The 20,281-nt window shown below is 33.7% G+C and overlaps 3 protein-coding genes across 6 annotated transcripts in view; 1 reads left to right on the top strand and 2 right to left on the bottom strand.

Moving 5' to 3' along the window:
• The window catches only part of LOC141457065 (extracellular tyrosine-protein kinase PKDCC-like), a 295,376-nt gene that overhangs the window by 198,340 nt on the left and 76,755 nt on the right, over positions 1-20,281 (top strand). The window lies entirely within an intron of this gene.
• On the bottom strand, positions 1,877-3,585 carry LOC141457082 (uncharacterized). The gene has a single exon (XM_074133599.1). It carries the CDS (start codon positions 3,562-3,564, stop codon positions 2,419-2,421), a length of 1,146 nt encoding a protein of 381 aa, XP_073989700.1. The 5' UTR covers positions 3,565-3,585; the 3' UTR covers positions 1,877-2,418.
• LOC141457085 (uncharacterized) lies at positions 13,600-19,464 on the bottom strand. Of its 4 annotated transcripts, XR_012460195.1 has the most exons (6): positions 19,093-19,464; positions 18,476-18,584; positions 16,713-16,847; positions 16,294-16,392; positions 14,888-14,940; positions 13,600-13,790 (listed from the first exon to the last, which is right to left on the bottom strand). XR_012460195.1 is itself a non-coding variant. In XM_074133601.1 (5 exons), the coding sequence occupies exons 1-4, from the start codon at positions 19,194-19,196 to the stop codon at positions 16,315-16,317; spliced, it is 426 nt and encodes a 141-aa protein (XP_073989702.1). In that variant the 5' UTR covers positions 19,197-19,459; the 3' UTR covers positions 13,600-13,790; positions 16,294-16,314. The 4 variants fall into 4 exon arrangements, 1 of the variants encoding a protein (XP_073989702.1); XR_012460196.1 differs by lacking the exon at positions 14,888-14,940 and having other exon boundaries at positions 18,472-18,584; positions 19,093-19,195; XM_074133601.1 differs by lacking the exon at positions 14,888-14,940 and having other exon boundaries at positions 19,093-19,459.

The raw sequence follows: 20,281 nt of genomic DNA, 5'->3' as shown, positions 1-20,281 counted from the left end.
TATTCTAAAATTAGTTTCAGCTGTAAAGTTCAGCCTAAGTTGTACTTTACACGAAATTCTTTACCGTAGAGAATTATAAATCGTAAAATTATACAAACCAGAAGACTTAGCTGTATATAGGGTTCAGAATAAGGTTTTTTCCTTGACTTTTTCCAATCTTTGTCACAATTACCTTTTTATATTTAAAAAGGAGATAGTATGGAAAACGGGAAATACCATTGTCGGTGGATTTTGGAAAAATAAAGGAAAAGTGCAGTGATAGCGTGTGATGCAGAAAAAAACTGATAAAAATGGAAATCTCCTTTGAAAAGCGTTCTTCCTTTTTCTCCTTATGAAAAGCACATATTGCTATAAGAAAAGCTCAGGTAAATATCTAAAATGAAAATTCCCATAAGTTTTGCTCTTTTAAAAAATATTTATAATCATTTTTGTTATTATAATGAATACATTTTATAAAAACATTGTTGTAGGATTTATTGTAAAAACACAGATAAATTTATGGATGATGGGATGAGCTCCTAGCATAGTTGATCAGTTCATTTCATCACAGTTAAATCATCGGGAAACAGGAAACAGCATTACTTTTCCAAAGAATATCATCTTAATTTGAAGGCGGCACCTCGGTAGCCGAGCGGTTAAGAGACTAGACCCGCATAGCTAAGATGTATTGTTGGTTTAGTGGGTTCGATTCCCCTGGTCTAGGCTTTGGATTTTATTTAATGGTTAATATGAGAAATTTATAATAAAGTATGTTAGGCGGATATAGGCTAGACCCGCATAGCTAAGATGTATTGTTGGTTTAGTGGTTCGATTCCCCTGGTCTAGGCCGTGGATTTTATTTAATGGTTAATATGAGAAGTTAATAGTAGAGTATATTTGCTAGTCGCCTCTGTACACATCATCTAATTTGGTAGTTGGCCGTATAACCCGCTTGAAATAAATAGGCATTACTAAAAATATCTCACTTTGTACCACTACCGGAACTAACTTTAGTAGTACAACTCCTTTGCAATACTTTAATTGATGACTGCCTCTCCCTTTGGGAAACATTTACTCTTCATATATCCTAAGGAACAAAGGAACTATTTTTTCGCCCTGACAGGCATTAGGGAATTTTGGTTCCATTTCCTGATAATCTTTCAGATTTCCCTTTCAGTATTTTCTTTCAGTATAATTTAAAATATTTTGTTAAATTATAAATCTATTTAAATGAAATGATTAGGTACTTAAACTGTATTAATTAGTATGTCCGGTTCACAAGTACAGTTTTTATTGTGAAAGATATGAAGCTGTTTGAGCTTGGCCAACAAATTAGGTTTGAAAACTGTAGCTCAAGCTCACTACTAATGTATTTCTATTAGGAACATAACTTTTTAACAAGCTCCTAGTTATTTTTAAACAATGAGCGGGAAAGAAATGGTATAAAAATAGGCGCCTATTAATTACAGAGCTCTTTATTCGCCCAAGTTTATCCTTAATGGATCCTTCCCGTTACCTGGCGTATCCTTGCTTTTCTTCCTGTAGCATTTTTCTCCTGTATGCACTTACCTTTCACGTCGATATGTATGAAAAACGTGGAATGAGTGCGAACGTTCACTTCAAATGGAAAACTTCATCATGGAAACTGTACACTACTTAGGGAAAGAACCAGCTCGAGGGGAGGGTGCGCGCGGAAAAACTGCCCCGCCTGGCGCTCCATTATACAGAACAGTTTTGTCAGGAAAAATGAATTGCAGAACACTTAGGAGCTGAATATTAGATGGGGAAAAGTGGCGAACCTCTTCCGACTAGCCTTCCATTTCTTATTCAAGGATAAAACGCTGGCGGCTAAATTAAAACCACCTAGTTAAATTAATAGAAGATGTGTTGGGGGTTTTAATGGGAGCAACGGATGCTGGCAAGATACTGAGATATTGTACAGATGTTTTTAATTCACCACTTTGCAATTAACAACTTCATTCATATTGATTAACTATTGTCTGCCGTTGGTTTAGAGTTTATTTTTGTTTTGTATTTTTTGCACTTCATTTTTTATTTATTATTCTGTTTTTAGATATTCATTCATTTTTATTTATGTATAAAACAATTTGATAAATGAGATTTTATATTCTAATACACAGGCGCCACGGTAGCCAAGTATTTAAGAGACGAGACCTGCAAAGCTAAGATGTATTGTTGGTTTAGTGGGTTCGATTCCCTGTCTCTAGGCTTTGGATTTTATTTAATGTTTAATATGAGAAATTTATAGTAAAGTATGTTTGCTAGCCGCCTTCCGTCCACAGACACCTAATTGGTAGTTGAAGGAAATTACTTTACTTTTTACTTTTTTTTTTTTTTATCTGGCATTGGCTTTTCACCATACAGCCAACTTCAAAGCTTATTCCTTCCTAGGATATTTGATCTTAACTATGTAACTTCCTATCCACAAGTATATTTGTTAATCAAATCTTCAACAGGTTTCAGGACGTAGACATTACTAGAAAAGATGATGTCCTCGTATCTAAATGGCGCACTCAAATTTTTGTACAGCGAGATGAACAGCTCATCTCTTCCTTTCTTATAAAGTGGGCATTCCATGACGACATGTTTAAAATCTTCCTCCTCCTTACACTTTTCGCACAACGGAGTAGCTCGTTTACCGATTCGATGTAGGTACGACCCGCAGACTGCATGGTTCGCTCTCAATCTGCTAATTGTAGTAACCAATGTTTTGTTCATGCCAAGACCTTTAAACCAAGGTCTTTTAGGCAGTTGGTTCACCATACGCTTGTAAAATTGACCCTTCGTACTATTACTGTAGTCTGTTTGCCACATTTGTAATGCGGTTTTGGTTATTCTCCCTCTTAAATCCGACATTGGAACTTTGTAATCTTCAAATCCTCCATTTTCAGTGGCATCTTTAGCGAGTGTATCCACTACTTCATTCCCTTTAACACCGCTATGTCCTCTTACCCAAAGAAAGTGAACGTAAACGCTCTCCTCTTTAAGAAGTGCTATACGCTCTACTATTTCCGCAATAATATGATTCATCTTACAAAGTCCGTGCGAGTTAGTTAATCTATGCAGTGCACTCAAGCTATCACTTAGAATTAGAAACTTTTTCTCTGACAAGGAGCACATATACTTCAGTGACATCAGTGTGGCGACTAATTCTGCTGTATAAATAGATGCCTCTTCACATAACTTAGTGGTCATAAAACGGTTGCGGTACAGATCATACACCGCACTCCCGACTTTGTTACCAATTTTCGATCCGTCTGTGTATAAACAGTATGCGTTTGGATAATGATTAGAAATGTAATCTGTCAGCGCCGACTCCCTCATTCCTTCAGGTATTTTGTTCAGTTCGAATGTGGTATTAACGCTTATTTTCTTCAACAGATGTTTGTAATTCAGTGTAAATTTATGGTTATGAGCTATGTACACGATCTCTCTATAGGCCGAAATTCTTATGAAGCTCTCTGTGTAAGGAGGTGCTTTTTTCTTGGACCAGTGTTTGTGTGTAAGAACCGTAGAGTTTAATTGGCAGATGTGGTTGTAAATTCTAATGTTGGTGCTTAGCATTTTTAACACGAATCGATCAGATACGATTTGTATTCGGTAAAGAAGCGGCAGTTCGCACGCTTCCGCGTACATCACATCGATCAGAGTACTGTTTAAGAAACCCGGACAGAGCCTCATACACTTGTTTTGTATTACCTGTAACGGCTTTATTACAGACTGGCTAGCTTGGCCATAGAGGAAACACCCGTAGTCCAATATTGCTCTTATCGTGGCACTGTAGAAAAGTAAGGAAACCTCAGGGTCTGCCCCCCATTTCTTGTGAGAAAACATTCTTAAGTTATTGAAGTATTTTTCCACCTTTAACTCAATATTTTCCACGTGTTTTTTCCAATTAAGAGTTTTGTCGAATGTGATCCCTAAAAATTTAGCTAATGAACTACAAGGGAATCTCCAGTTAGCCAGCTGCATTTCCCTGGATATGCCCAATCTTCTCTTTTTGGTGAAGGGGCAAAGTACCGACTTTGACTGCGATAATGAAAGGCCATTTGTTAAAATCCAATCATTTAAGTTATTTAGGACTTGTCCGAGTGCCTGTTTGCATTCCGGAAGTGTGCTTTTAGTGGTGTATATGCAAACATCATCCGCATATTGGAGAATTTTCACATTTTCGATTAATATACTTTCTAGATTAGCTACATAAATTGAGTACAGAATAGGACTCAGAATGCTTCCTTGTGGTAAGCCTATCTGAGTTACCTGTGGGCCTTCTATCGAGTCATTTATTTTGAGATAGATGAATCTATTCGATATTAAGTTAATTATACTCCTAATGAATTTATTTGGAAGATTTATAATATGCATCATTTTTGCAAGAATTGGCAATTGTACCGAGTCGTAAGCCGAGGTGAAATCTAAAAACAAAGCAAGTGTTATTTTATTTTTAGTGAAACCCTTGTAAATGTCCGTAACTAATTCGGTTTGACTTTCGTGAACGGATTTACATTTCCTAAATCCAGATTGGCTGACCGGCAATAAACCGTTGGATTCCATCCACCATTCCAACCTATATTTTATCATTCTCTCGAACGTTTTGAGAACGCACGAGGATAACGATATTGGTCTGTATGAATCGCAATGGTCGCGGTCTTTATGTGCTTTTAGGATAGGGCAAACTAAGTAGTTTTTCCATTGGGGCGGATATTCCCCTTTTCGCCACATTTCGTTGTATAACTACAGTAACTTGTACTTAACAGCTAAAGGGAGATGGTAGATCATGGCGTAACTAATTTGGTCTAGTCCTGGGGCTGAACTAGCGTGTTTTTTTTGTTGCTGTGTTTAATTCGTTTATTGTAAACTCTTCTAACAGCATATGTGTTTCCACTGCATCGTAACTTATTTCAATATTATTTAGAGCACAGGGAGGAGCTAATTTATTCATGAAGTCGGTGGACCATTCTCCTTTTACAATGGGAATAAAGTTGTTGGATGGGTTCGTTATTGACCTGATTTTTTTCCAAATTAGATTAACTGGAGTATTTTTGTTCAAATTTTCGCAGAAATGTCTCCAGTGTTTCTTTTTACTTTCTTTTATGATTAACTTAGTGGTAGCCCTTTACATTGGTCTTTAAAGTGACCAAATCGTAAACACTGTTTACATTGTATAACATTTTGAACGTAATTGTGCACTTCGCATCTTACGTAATGTATATACACGTATTGTGGTAACTGCTGTCCCCTAACCGAGAACAAAACCGACCGAGTGGGAACGAATTTTGTTTCTTTCGTATCCCTGTCTATCACTTTTCGCTTTAATCTTCTGATTTCTATTAGCTGGTATTCAGCCCCTAATGGGCCCCTCATAACCTCCTTTATCTCCTCTTCTGTCAGATCCGTGTCTACATCCCTAATTACTCCCCTTCTCTGCAATAAATATCTGGGTATGTATACTCGGAACCCCTTTTCCTTTAGAATTGCGGAACTCACTAATCTGTTGGCCGCTACCCCATTGTTCATCTCAACTCTCATTCTATTTACGCCGAGCTTTTTAATTCCGTCGATACTTTTGGCAATGTCTATGTGTTTTTCGTATAATAGTTTCCCAACTGACATTGGGTGCACCCTCGAAAGCCCCTTTTTGTCCTTGTTAGTGCTTTCCACTATAACATAAAAGGGTCCTAAATCCGTACTTTGATATGCCATATTTGTGTATCCATTTGTACTTTTGTTCGCCTTGGTGTAAATTTGTTCATCACTTACCTTGTTTGCTTCTTGGTTGGTGCTTACCTCAGTCAGTTCCATAGCTACCTTTACATCCGGTTGGCGCAACATGCTTCTAGTGGTAGGGACCGATCCACTCTCCGTCCCTTTACGCTTTCCAGCCACGTTCACCACCTTCTTAGCTGACTTAGTAGGCATATTTGAGATTTTTATTAATATTTTTGAATTTTCAAAAAACGCTTTGTTATTGTTGCTAGTGTTTCCACAGTAACTGTAGCGGTTTGTTTTTTAAATTTAATAAAATTCTCATAATTGGCATTTTGTTTGTATTCTTTGAACGCCTTTTTCCTATCATATTTACTTTTTGTGCATTTTTCATTCCACCAACATTTCTTATTGGAAGTTGTGTAAGATTTTAGTCTGGGAATTGACTTTTCATTTGCTTCATTCAGAGCTGCTAAAAAGTTATCACAGTTGTGAATATTTTCCATTTTCCCGCTGAAAGCATCCATGAACCTTTGCCAAACAGCTTCTTTTAAGTTCCATGATCGGAAATTCTGTCTGCGGATATACCTTATACATTTCTCATTCGACTCTATAACAATGGGAATGTGGTTTGAGCCTAGTGCATCGTCAAACAGAGTCCATGAAAACTGTGAGGCTATTTTGGGAGGTGCAAATTGTAATGTCAATCGCTGATCTATGCTTTTGTTTTATATTATTTATGAGAGTGGGAGATCCATCATTTAGATAAACTAAATTGTTATCTTGAATGGCTTCCAGTAAAGCACGGCCTTTGGCCTCGGTGTAACTAGAGCCGAATGCTTGGTTGTGTACATTATAGTCCCCAGCTTCTATGAAAGGCGGAGATAAACTCTGAAAGAATAAGTTCCATTCGCGATAACTTACATTATTTTGGGGATTATTGTACAAGGAAATAACAGTTAATTCCTTATTATTTAAAAATGGTATTCTAATGCCAACGAACATTAATCCATTAATATTATATAAGGAAGTTATTTCTTTGAAAGGTATGTTATTTCTAATTAATATCGCAGTACCTCCCTTTCCGTCCTGCCTGTCTTTTCTAATTACATTAAAACCTGTAAATTTTATAATTACCTTTGGTTTAAACCAAGTCTCACTTAGTGTTGCAACATTTATTTCCTCATTTTCCAAACAGACTTCTAGGCTACCTTTATTAGAAACGGTAGACCTTGCGTTCCATTGTAAGATTTTTAATTTACTCATGTTTTATTTACGGTTGAAAGAAGAAACTTAGTTGCGTCTGTATATTCTCTATAAACTTATATAGCTTCATTCAAATTTATAACTCTAACCCTAATAATTGTTTTTAATTTGTCATCAGGCATTTTATTCAATTCAGTACTGTTCATACTCTTTAAAATAGAGTAAACCGCTTCAAAAAGAATATCTATATTTGAGTTGCTTTGTAAAGGATTGGTGTCCCTAATTATTTGCGTTGGATGGTATGGGTTTGCGGCTATTAGGCCCCCCGGCTTATTTTTTTTCTCGGTTGGCTGGATCAATAACTCTTTAATTACTGTGTTATCAAAACTAGGGGAGATTACACTATGGTTCCTTTTCCTAGCTCTCTTAGATGAGGTGGTGTAAGCCGAAGGTTTGTTACTCCCGCCACTCTTGCTTAATAAGGGAAATTCTTTAAGACTGTCCACGGTTGGAGCCGAACTCCCCGCTAGGGCAGCGAAAGAATTATTAGACAACAATTGTTTAGCATCTAGATATGAGATATTCTTTTCTCCCATTAACTGCTTTAGCGATTTCTCTTTTTTATATTGTGGGCAAGCATTCACATTAGATGCCCTATGACTACCACTACTACAGTTCACACATTTGGCCTGGTTATCTTCCGAACATGCAGATACATCATGGTTCATTCCACATTTCTCGCATCTTTTATTCCCTTTACACTGATCTTGAAAATGTCCAAATCGAAGACAGTTTTTACACTGTACTACGTTTTGGATGTAGTTGTTTACTTCACACCTTACGTAATGGATATATACATATTGGGGTAATTGCTGTCACCTCACTGTAATCAAAACAGATTGGGTGGGCACCAATTTCACTTTGTTAGTGTCCCTATCTGTAACTTTCCGTTTCAATCTTCGCGTTTCTAATATTTCGTAATGAATCCCAGGTGGACCTCTAAGAACATCTTTTATTTCGGCCTCAGACGATTCGGTATCTACTCCCCTAATTACCCCTCTTCTTTGCAATAGATATCTCGGTATGTACACATTAAACCCTTTATCTTTGAGCAATGAAGATCCCAACAATTTATTGGCTGAGACTCCATTGTTCAATTCAACCCTTAACCTATTTATGCCAACTTTTTTTACGTTGTCAATATTTTGAGAGATTTCTGGGTGATGATCAAAAAGTACTTTTCCAATGGACATTGGATGTATCCTAGCGATCCCTTTTTGGTCTCGTTTGTTGCTTTCAATAATTATGTGAAATGGCCCTAAATCAGTACTTCTATACTCGGCTAATCTATAGAATAGCGCCCCGGAGGCGTGGCCTGTTTATTTTTAGGGGGTGGGAAGTACAGCGCACCTACCGGTGAAAATTTAAACTACTTCCCGCCAATGAACTGTTTCGGGTTGTGCGAATTTCGTAACGCTTATGTTTCGCGCGCATGCGCAGTACACTTACTGCCTCGCAACTGCTTCCTGTTTAATGTATTAATAGTTCCCGCGAGTGCCCTGTTTGTGACCTGAGGTGCCGTTTTTTTGTAACTTTATGAGTATGAGCGTTTTAAATTTGCAGTTTTTTTTTAAATTAAAGCATGAGTGTAGTGTGAGTGAGGATGGAGTAATGAATGTTATAAAATTTTGTATGGATGTTGGTTTTGTATGGTTGTGTGGAGAGATTATCTGGAGGAAGTTCGACAGGTATACCCTCCTCAGGAAAAGGACTCCACAGAATAAGGTAAGTTTCTTTTGTGTTGTTCTGTGTAATTATTGTAATGAATCTTGTGACACAAATTAAAAAATTGAGGGTGATTAGGTAGGTTAGGAGGGGGGTATGGGGGCGAAAACCCCATTAAGAAAAAAATCAGGGGGTGTGGGGGCGAAGCCCCCCATTAAGAAATAAATAAATAATTCGAAGTGATACTGATTAGCTGTTACCATATAACCCGCTAGATTTAAGTGTAAATATAAAATAAAGAAATAGTTTTATATTTATATTTGAATATGGCGGGTTCTATAGTAACAGCGAATCAGAATCACTTCGAATTAGGCCACGCCTCCGGGGAGCTATTCTAAAGATTTACCCTATACTCCATTGTAATTGTACTTTTACTTACGGGCACTGTATGTCTCTGCTTTGAAATAGCGTCGTTAATGCTTACCACTTTATCCAGCCTTTTCCACTTCATCTCCACCTCATCGGGTGGCCTTCCCGGTACTCCCCCACAATCCAAGTTCATGTTTAAGGAAACTTACCTCTAAGAAAACTTGAAGGTAATAATAACACTCGGAACACACTATGTACACACACACACACACACAGATAAAACGTACTGTCTGTATCACTCCGACCAAGTTACAACTTTGGTTCGCTACACTCAACCGCTGTTACACAAAGTCTAAGGAATATAGTTCATAGATGTTACGTAACTCAAAATTGCCGCCAACAAACAATTAAAATGCCATAAATTAATTATTAAACACGGAGACAATTTTTCTTTGAATTCACTATTTTAGCAAACCATAGCAACTGTTTTTACTTTTACTTATTCTAATACGCCAGGGGATCACTTCTTGAGCATTCAAAATTTCAGTACCCACCCAATTCTTCTTTTAGTACGTAATATTCAAGAAAATTCATTTTTAATGCAAGGGTTATGGCCACTTCTTAGCATTAGTAATAGCAGTGTACAAGAATAAGCTATTGCTTGCTGAAGATTCATTTTCCTAACATCTTTCACTTTATCTCGAAACCTGCTATCTAAAAAAGATTATTTCAATAGTGGTCTAGCTAGATTGTTAGCAATAACAGTCTAGAAATTGAAAACTTCTATTTTTATAAAGTTTATTCTATTATTCAATAACTAGATTTAAATAACTTCAAAATGAAAGATTTTATTTTCTCAAAATAAATAATATATATATATATATATATATATATATATCCTTTCGAAAATAATTAAATGATTCATTTTTTGTAGTATTTTTAATTCAAATATATTTAGTTACAACAGTTACAAAGCTCCAGATTATGGTGCTTGTGGAACAAGGAAGGTTCTTTTAGGTTATATTACATATGCTTATCAGTGACTTATCTTTGCTGTGCGAGAGACGTAGAAGAATTTGATGCTGTTAGAAGTTGTTATAGCTACAATATTTGCAGCTATTTTGTACCTTTTACGTTTTTGCAATATTTTGTACGTTTGGAGATAAGAGTAAGTAAACCAGCTCAATTAAGTTGAAATACTTTTTTTTACTTGAAATACTATAGATAGTTATCTGGTACTTGTGTTTCTTATTTCTAAATTCCAGACATTAATTCTGTGTTATAATTTTAAATTCATTTTATTTTTTAAATTTTGTATGATTTCGGGTATTTTCTCTTTTCTTTCATTGAGAAATGTGTTAATTTTCAGTTACCATAAACGACTTAATAGTAGAATATCCAATGTCTGTTTTACATCAATTTTCTTGAATCATAATATTATGCACTAAAGAGGCTGTAGAAGTGATCCCAAAACTATAAGTTATTGAAAAGATTTGAATTTCATTATTTTTCTGAAATTGTTATACTGTTTTCAAATAGCTAACATCGAGCTATTAGCTAAATAATCTAATTATTAATTTACTGGCGCTGTACTTTTTCTTTCCTTATCATTTATACAGATCCAGTTTGAGGCTTGTTCGTGGTTTTGTAAATATCGTCAGAAACTTGGAACATTTTCAAAGATGACAGAAACTTACTGTTGTGTTCTCTTAAGTTTCGCTGAAAGCGTCTAAGAGTAAAACTATATGAAATCTTACCAGTTTATTAAGAAAGAGAAAAGTAGTTTCTTTTGTTAATGCCAAGCGTGGACCTTCATCTTTTCATGTCAAAATATAATCTGCACATCTGCAGCAATATTAGATCGGATTCACTTACTTATTTATTAATTTAAATGATTACGTTTGAACTAATTTTTCTGCTAACATCTACTACATAACTTGACTGACTCACAAAATACCATCTCACTAATTTGGGTTCAGGTCAAAGTGTTTATCAATAACATCAAGTTGAACGAATAACTGAACATATCGTGCATAAAGTAGAAAACAGTAAGTACACAGCAGCTGTATTTCTTGATTTAGCTGATATATCTGACAAGTTGGACTGCTGTACAAAATTAGGTAGACTTACACCATTAATTACAAATATTCTAATCATACGGTCTTTTTTTAAAAAAACCTAAATTCTGTTGGTAAGATTACTAAATTTTAATTTAATAATTATATTTTATTTTCTAGATTATGTATGAAAATAAATAAATAAAAAAAACAACTGGAATCAGCTGCTTAGATAACCTCCACTTACCAGCTGATCAGCCTGGCCAGTTACCGTCGGCCATCTTTAACTCGTTCGTGGTGTCTCTTTATTAACGGGATTTTTTAAGTAAATATTAGTGCGTGTTAAAGTGAAGTTCGGGTTTATAAATTGAGTTTAAGTTATACTTAGTGCGAGATATACAGTTTTAGTGTAAATAGTGTTGTGAATTATTTTAAAAAGTGTCAAGTGCTATTGGACTGGAGATCTATTGAGATGCTGATGAACTTGGATATTCTTTAAACAAGGTAAGACTTTAATATCAATTGTTTAATTATATTTTTATCATTCATGCATGAAAACAGCATGTTATCATTTACTTGTTATTTACAAATTAATATTATTGCTTCGTCTTAACTATGTTCCGTCTTGGTTAATTCTTTAATTCTGAAAAGTATTGAAATTGATCTCTAAACCTTTTTGATGGATTCTCTGATCTTTTCTTTTTAATCGACTATGAGCTCAAAATTAGTATTCTTGGTTTACACTGGGCCAAAAAAGGTCTGTGAACACTTACCTAAATTTTATTACTTTTATCTTAGTAGAATCTTCTTTTTTCTCCAATGATATTATACTATTCGGTAGAGAGAAACCAGAGTTGTTTATTTCATATTTAATCTTTAATTTTCTTCGACTGGAATATCATAATGAAACGTTAACCAAAACAATATCACACACGGATGCAAAAAAAGTCTGTGAACACGATGAACATAATAAATTATTCTTACACATTGTACATGTATTATAAATTTTAAAAACTTGTCGGACCTTCTTTGTTTCTAATCACTTCCAAGAAGCGAGCTTTCATCGATCCTACTAATTTTGTAGTTGTCAACGTTGGAATTTTATCCCATTCTTCTAAAATAGTATTATGTAAAAGCCATTCCCAAGTTTTTAGTGCGGTATGTTTCGGGTCGTTTTCTTTTTGGAAGACAAACGTTCCATCCAGCCCTTAATTTCATTGAACTTTTAATTAAATTGTATCTTAATATTTTATTGAGCACTTGTCTTGGGTTCTTCTCGAATAGTCTTCAGAATTTACCAATTATGAACGGAATTAAGTTTTGGTGGCTGTGCACTGCGTGGCCTACTAGTTACACTTCCGTATTTTTCGTACTTATTAATTATATTATGCTCCGTTGAGGGTTTTTTTATACTATCTTCCCTATTTCACGAATACTTTTTCTTTGATTTCGCAACTACACAATAAGTACAAGAATCGGTCTAGGATCTTCCATATTAGTGGTTAAATAATACTAATTAGATTATTTATTCACTAAACTGACTGATATTATTCCTACAATTCAATAGGATTCTTTGGAACTGTATCCAACTGTTTATTTGTTTGTTATCTATGTAAAAATTTCGATTTGTGCACATTTATACGGTTGTTCACAGACTGTTTTGCACTCGAGTGTGTCGTTGTTTTGTTTAACGTTTCATTATGATATTCCTGTCGAAGAAAATTAAAGATTTTATATAAAATAAACAACCCTGGTTTCTCTCTACCGAATAGTATAATTTCATTTGAGAAAAAAAGAGAAGATTCTAGTAATATAAAAATAATAAAATTTAGGTAAGTGTTCACAGACTCTTTTGTCCCAGTGTACCCATGTTGTTTCTTGGAATTGATTTCTAAAGATTCCTTTTCTCAAGTGTGCTTGATTTTAATTAGTTCCTTTTATAGATCTCTAAGTAGAATATTTAAATCCAAAATCAGAAACTCCACATCATAATTCGCCCCTCATTAATTAGATCCTTGGGGTAGATTCAAAAATAAATAATTGATACCTACTTCAACTTTCGTTATGAACAAACGAAGGTCTTCTTCCCCTTTCGGTGAATGTTCAGACGGTTTTTCTGTTTCGCAAGAAAATTCATTTCCTTTAAGAAAATGAATTCGTTTAAGAAATTTTTCTACTCCCAATGATAAAAAAAAAAGGTTTTAAATGTTATATTGGCAATCTATTCCATTATATAAGAGAACTAACTTGAAAAGCAAATAAATTAGAGTTGACACGGAAAAAATAATTTGAATATAATGAGTACCTGAAATATAAATAAATAATAACATGCATAACGTGCAAATGTTACTTCATTAAAGAAAAAAAATGCCAGCTAATGCTTAAAACATCAAGTTTGCCAAGAAAAATGTATTAGTGAAAGGACGGGAGCAATTTATAGAAGTGCTCAAGATTTCAGTTTACTCAATATTTTATTTTTTTTCAATGAAGTAACTTAATCAGTAGGTATATAGGGAAACAAACAGTAAGAACAAAGTATTAGTTCATTATAGCTTTTATTATAACTTTTTTAACTACAATAAATTACAATTAGTTTTAGATTATCATTTTTCTTAAAACAATTCAAACTAATTTAATGTTGTTTGATTATTCACAATGTTCCTGAAGACCAGACACCAATCATGGATCAGAGTCTAAAACTGATGTAGAACTGGATCCAACTAATGCCTTGAAACAGAAGAGCACAATTGGCCTATTATGCACTGTTACAGGTATGATAAAGTATCTAAAGTAATATGATTGGTTAATCTTTTAACCAGTTAAGCTAGCTAACTGTTACACAGGTTATAAATAAGAATTTAATCGGTTACACTGGCTGACTGCTTTTACTATTAAACTAGTAAAACTGTTACACCAGTGTAACCAGTTAAAACAGTTATGCTCGGTTAACTGGTTAAACTAACTACTTAATCGGTTTTATCGGTTGAAACTGATTAATCGGTTAAACTGGTTTTACTGGTTGACTGGTTAATCACCTAAACTTGCTACTAGTTAATCGGTTAAACTAGTTTAATTGGTTACCACTGTCACTTCGCTTCGCCTAGCAACTTAACTTCTTCTACTTCTAACTTATTTTCTTCATTTCTCCACTTACTCTTCTACCTATCCACTTATATCTCATATAGGCTGGAAGGTAGATCAATAAGTGAATAGATGAATACAATAAGTTGATAGGTGAAGAAAATAATTGATGGGTGAAGAGAAATAATTGGATAAATAGCAAAGGTAACCAGTTGAACTAGATTAACTAGTAGAACTAGTTTAAAGAGTTTAACGGAATAACTAGTTAAACTAGTTAGCCATTTAAACCGATTAAGTACTTAATCAGATAAACTGGTTAACAAAGTAGCTAGTTTAACCGGTTAACTAGTTGACTTGATAAACTAGTCTGTTACCAGTAAAAAAGATTACCTTGCTAACCAATTTAATTATCTGAACCTGTTAGAAAGGTTAACCGACAAACTATTTTAACCAGTTTACCCAATTTACTATTTAAACAATATAACCTATTTAACGTATTTATCTGGTTTAATCGGCTAATGAGTTAACTAGTCAACCTGGTTAACTAGTTAATTGATTAAACTAGTTTAACTAGCTTATTGGTTTTACTAGTTGATCAGTTAAACTGGCTAACTGGTCAAGGGTATAACTGGGTAACTAGTTAATCGGTTAAACTTGTTAACTGTTAATCGATCAAGCTAACCAACTAGTTAAATGATACTTATTAAATTTTATCTTTTCATCTATCAATTTATTTTCTTTACCTGTCAATTGATTCTTTTAACTATCCACTTCTTGATCCTCCGCTTATCCGCCTCTGTTAGAGATAAGTGGATTGGTAAGAGAATAAGTAATAATAATGAAGAAAATAAGTTTAAAGGTGAAATGAAATGATAAAGGTAACCAGTTGAACAAGTTGGTTAGCTTGACCGATGAACAGTTAACAAGTTTAACCGATTAACTTCCTACCCAGTTATACCCTTAACCAGTTAGCCAGTTTAACGATCAACTGGTTAAACCACTATGCTAGTTAAACTAGATTAATCCATTAACTAGTAAATCAGGTCGACTAGTTGAACCCATCAGCCGATTAAACCAGTTAACCAGTTGATAGATTGTATTTGTTAACTAGTTAATTGGTTAAACTAGTTAGTTTATCGGTTAACCCGGCAAACTGGTTCCATTAGTTAAATTGGTTAACTAGGTAATTTGTTTTACTGGATGGCTAGTTTAACTGGTCAATTAGCTAATCGGCAAAACTGGCTGGTTGCTTTGTTAACCAGTTTATAACTGGATAGGTTAGGGTAGGATAGGTTAGATTAGACTAGGTTAGGTTAGGGTAGGTTAGGTTAAGTTAGGCTAGGTTAATTAGGCTAGGGTAGGTTAGGTTAAGTTAAGTCGAGATTAATTAAGCTAGGGTAGGTTAGGTTATGTTAAGTTAATCTAAGGTAAACTAACCTACCCCCCCCCTTTTACTTAGGTTAAGTTAGGATAGGTTAACCTAACCTAATTTAACCTCATACATTTACCATTTAACCAGTTAAACCAGGTTCCAGTTTAACCGGTTAAATATTAATCAGCTAAACCGGTTACGCAGTTCAACCGATTTACTAGTTAACCAGTTAAACCAGTCTGCCAGTTTAACCAGTTACCTAGTTAATCTGCTGAACCATTTACCCAGTTCAACCGATTAACTAGTTAACCAGTTTAGCCAGTCTGCCAGTTTAACCGGTTACCTAGTTAATCAGTTTATGTGGTTTACGGGCTAAAAGGTTTATTCAACTCGGTTAACTAGTTAATCGGCATTATTGGCTGACTAAGCCAAGGTAACTTATTAACTATTTATCCAGTTAGTCTGTTTAACCGGTAAACTAGTTAACCAGTTAAACCTGTCAACCAGATAAACCATTTAACCGATTAGCTAGTTACCTATCCAGTTCAACAGATAAACTATTTTACTAGTTAAACCAGTTAGCCAGTTTAACTCAATAAACTAGTTGGCCGTTTGGATTACCAGTAAACCTATTGTACAGATACACCAGTAAAACAAATTTAACCGATTAACTGGTTATGCAGTTTATCCGATGAACTAGGTAACCTGGTAGCTGTTAGCCACGTAACCAGTTTAGCTGATTACATGCAACATGCAAAATAATTTTAAAGGACTTACGTGAAAGGTGGAAGTAAATATTTAGTGCAACCGTCCTGAGAGAAGGATCCTTTCTTGTTCACTGCCTGTACAGTTCTCAAATGGTATTCCTCTTGCTACCTAAAATAAAAGTTTTTTTTTTATTTTCAAATAAACTATTTTAATAAATTGTATTTTATTTTATTGGTATTATTATTATTTTATTTATTAATATATTTTTTGTAAAACGAAACATTTCCTAATAAGTGATGCATTTTCAATTGATCTGTTCTTACTAAGATACATGGAAAATTGAAATAAAATGGAAAAATAAAGAAAACAAATGTAAAGAGACTGATCATGCATGATTTTTATTTCATTGTGCAAATTTGAAAACGAGATTACAAACGTTAAAGAGAATTTTTTTAGAAAACTGATTTTAAAAATAAAATTTCACTAACCTTTGTACAATTATCTTTACAGGTATTGCCATCAACAGAAGTGGAGTCAATTCCCATCCAGAAATCAATGCTGTGCCAAGTGTTGCAATGAAAGGGACAGTTGCTATCAACACGAGCACCTCTAAAACCGGCAGCCTGAAATAATGTCATATTTACTTATGTTATTCAAATAACTAATGATTATTCTCAAATTTTGTTAACTTCTTAAACTGTAGAACGTATTATAATTATTTAATCTTAAATAAAAAGGTTTATTTCCAAAGAACTTAAGTCTGTTTTCTTCTCCTTTCCCTCAAGTAACCTAACCTATGGTACCCCAACATTGTGAATGTTTTTATATCAGCTGATTCTCAGTTATCGATGGTAAATAAATAAATGCATTAACCATATTAAATCTACAATAATTGAATCAGTATCAGCTAAATTAAAAACATTCAAGCATATTGGACATAGATAAAGAGTTACGTATACTATTAACAGGATTTATCCTGATGAGATACATTTACATAAGATAGAAACTATTAAAAAATAGTTAATATCGTTAGCGTAGGTAAGAAACGAAGTTCAGAGAATATAGAAACAACACCGTTAATGAACAAAAAGTAAGAAATGGTCTAAGTCTAAGGTGTCAGACCAGAGGAACGCCTGACACTACTTCATTACAGCAATAACTGTTTAAAGTATTTACTTTTACAATCGTTCTATTCATTAGGAAATCGAAAATTCAGTTTAGAAGGTTTGTATTACACCTACAATGCCTTAGCTCATGAACAAGTAATCTGACTTAAAGAAATGCAATAGAGGTGTTGTCGATGAGATAAACGACATCAACACGACAGTACTTAATCTTAATCAAGCAATAAAGTAAGTAATTTTCAAACAACACGATAATAATAGTTGATCGACCCGCAAAGGAACCACACTGCTTAGAACACACTGAAGTTTTAAATAAATTAGAGGTGGTTCTAATTTTGGTACCCAATTTACATTATATACATCAAGAAAGAAATAAATCATTTCAAGATTGATAAACCCTTAAATAAATTTAAGGTGGTTCTAATTTTGGTACCCAATTTACATTATATACATCAAGAAAGAAATAAATCATTTCAAGATTGATAAACCCTTAAATAAATTTAAGGTGGTTCTAATTTTGGTACCCAATTTACATTATATACATCAAGAAAGAAATAAATCATTTCAAGATTGATAAACCCTACATTATTTCTAAAGTATACTAATTCCGTATTCTAAAAGACCTACTCCGTTTTTCACAAAGATTATTTCAATTATAACCATGCATCTTTTTTAAGAAAATGTATGCTAGATTAAAATATACTTTTACCTCAGCTGGCCGATCTCTGACCAAACAATTTACTAATCTAACCACTGTATGAAGTTCACTGTCAAACCAGTGCAGAGCTTAAATTATATATTTTCAACTTTTAATAGCTTTCCATCTTTGTGGTGTACTGTTAAATTTTTCTATAAGAAGATTGGTTGATTATTAAAATAAGAGATATTAGTTATTAAGATTATTTTTTCCCTTTCAAGCTTGTATTTTGAGACCAAAAAGACGAAGGAAAACTAGGTACATGCAGATAACTGAAATAATAGCAAATCACGCATAGATTCCTGTCCAATATGCAACAGGTTGTTTAAATTCTTCACAGTCAGTGTATGTTTTAAAATAAAAATAAATAATGTAAAAATTTCACTTCCTAACAATAAATTTAAGTAATAAAATAAATAAACTTACTTACATGAACGCAACAGCAATGAGTTGAACGCAGACAGCCAATGTCTAAGCATCGATGTATTGTAAATGACAAGAACTGCCAGTGAATAGCGAAGTCCAAGATTAGTGATTTCCTGCAACAAAGGAAGAAGAAGATATATGAAAACTTAGATATGTTACTACAATCATGCAGAATGAATGCCAGATTTTAATAATCTTCTATCAGAGATAAAGTGGATGAAGATTCTTTCTACTTTGGGCAAAGATATTCTTAATGACATAACAGAAGTTTCCCAAATAAAGAGGAAATAACAATAAATAGTTTAATATTGCATTTTAAAAAATAAAAATAACTAAACGCTCAGGATATATCCGCTATCAATAACCCTTTAACTTCTTTTTGACCAATTTAACCGTATCTTCTGATACTATTTATTTTTCCAAAATCGTACAACATGCGAATTGAAGATTTTAATTTTAATGTTCTAATGTATTTTAATTGTAAAGGATAATGTTTTAGCAAGAAGCTTCTTATGTTAACAAAAAAATAAGATTAAACACTAAATGCCACCAAGGTATCTGAAGTTAACAATTTTTACAAGAAATAAAACATATTTATAAAAAATCTTTTAGCTGACTTACTTTTTCATTGAAATCCATTTACTTCTTGTCCTGCCTGCACTATTAAGTTGTAACAAAGATCGTAGAGTTCCACCGAACTGAACACCCCCAAGTAACTTGTACATCAGCTGATCAGCACATCAGCTGATAATGGGCCCACCATATTGGAAGGGATAACATGACATTAGTATCAGCTGATTAACGTAGTTACTATGACGACCGGATATTAAGCATTGATTAGTAGGAATCATTGAAATGGTACAGATTGATTAGCGTAGAATATGTGAGTGTAATTATCTAATTTATCATTTGAAAATTCTAGCAGATTTTAATTTATTTATTAAAGGCCCAGCGACGGAAGTGAAACGTTAATAAAAATGAAAAACATTTACTAGAAAAAAAGTGCAAAGAGTCTTACCTGGGCAACAAAGATTCCTAATGATCAATAAAATCAATCAATAATCCATATTCCTAATGGCTGATAATCGTTGTGCACCAAATATAGTAGTTCTACTTCGTGCTGCTCGGTTTAAAGCTGCTGGTACAATCAACTCGCTAATTGAATCCAAAGCCGGTGTAGCTTCGTCAAGTATTAGTATACTCGGATTTCTAACCAAAGCTCTTGCAATGGCCATTCTTTGTTTTTTCCTCCAGATAGCTCCAAGTACCTTCAGCTCCAACGAGTACTTTTGTATACCTGAAAAACTGAAGCAATATTTACAGATTATTACAAGATTAATTCTAGTAAAGAAAATCTTAAAGAATCTATTTCAGGATTTAGTCTGGGTACAGATATCAATCATGCCACTTTTAACTTTCCTCTCTTTTTGGTTAAAGAATTGGTTCTATTAGAAAAGAATTAAAATTGAGAAAAGCAACTAATCGGGTTAAAATCTCATAAGAATTAATACAATTTTCCTCGGTATTATTAGTTGCAGTATTAACGGAGATACTTAACAAGATAGCAATAGCTAAAGAAATACCTAGGTAATGAAAGAAATTCAAAGATTAAGAAAATGCATCTCGTTAGACAGATCAAGGAATAGAGAAAGACAATTCTTGAGATGGAAGGATGATCTGAATACACTTAGAAGGGCTTTTGTTTTCTTTTAGTGCCCAAGAAATCACTTAAAGAGTTATTTCTTTATTTACGTTAAGCTAATTCTGTTCGTTTAGTACTCGGTTCCTTTGTAACTAAATATTTGAATTA

The sequence above is a fragment of the Rhodnius prolixus genome, unplaced genomic scaffold (genome assembly GCF_049639745.1).
Source record: "Rhodnius prolixus isolate KJV_2025 unplaced genomic scaffold, Rpr scaffold_10, whole genome shotgun sequence".
NCBI classification, from domain to species: Eukaryota; Metazoa; Arthropoda; class Insecta; order Hemiptera; family Reduviidae; genus Rhodnius; species Rhodnius prolixus.
Note: the sequence above shows the minus strand (reverse complement) of the source record. Positions and strands in the feature narration are given on the sequence as shown.

Coding starts and splice junctions, on each gene's coding strand:
- LOC141457082 (XM_074133599.1), bottom strand. CDS start 3,564: ATGCTAAGCACCAACATTAGAATTTACAACCACATCTGCCAATTAAAC.
- LOC141457085 (XM_074133601.1), bottom strand. CDS start 19,196: ATGTACAAGTTACTTGGGGGTGTTCAGTTCGGTGGAACTCTACGATCT. Junction 18,585..19,092: donor AAATGGATTTCAATGAAAAA/GTAAGTCAGCTA, acceptor CCTTTGTTGCAG/GAAATCACTAATCTTGGACT. Junction 16,393..16,712: donor GTAAAGATAATTGTACAAAG/GTTAGTGAAATT, acceptor CTTTTATTTTAG/GTAGCAAGAGGAATACCATT.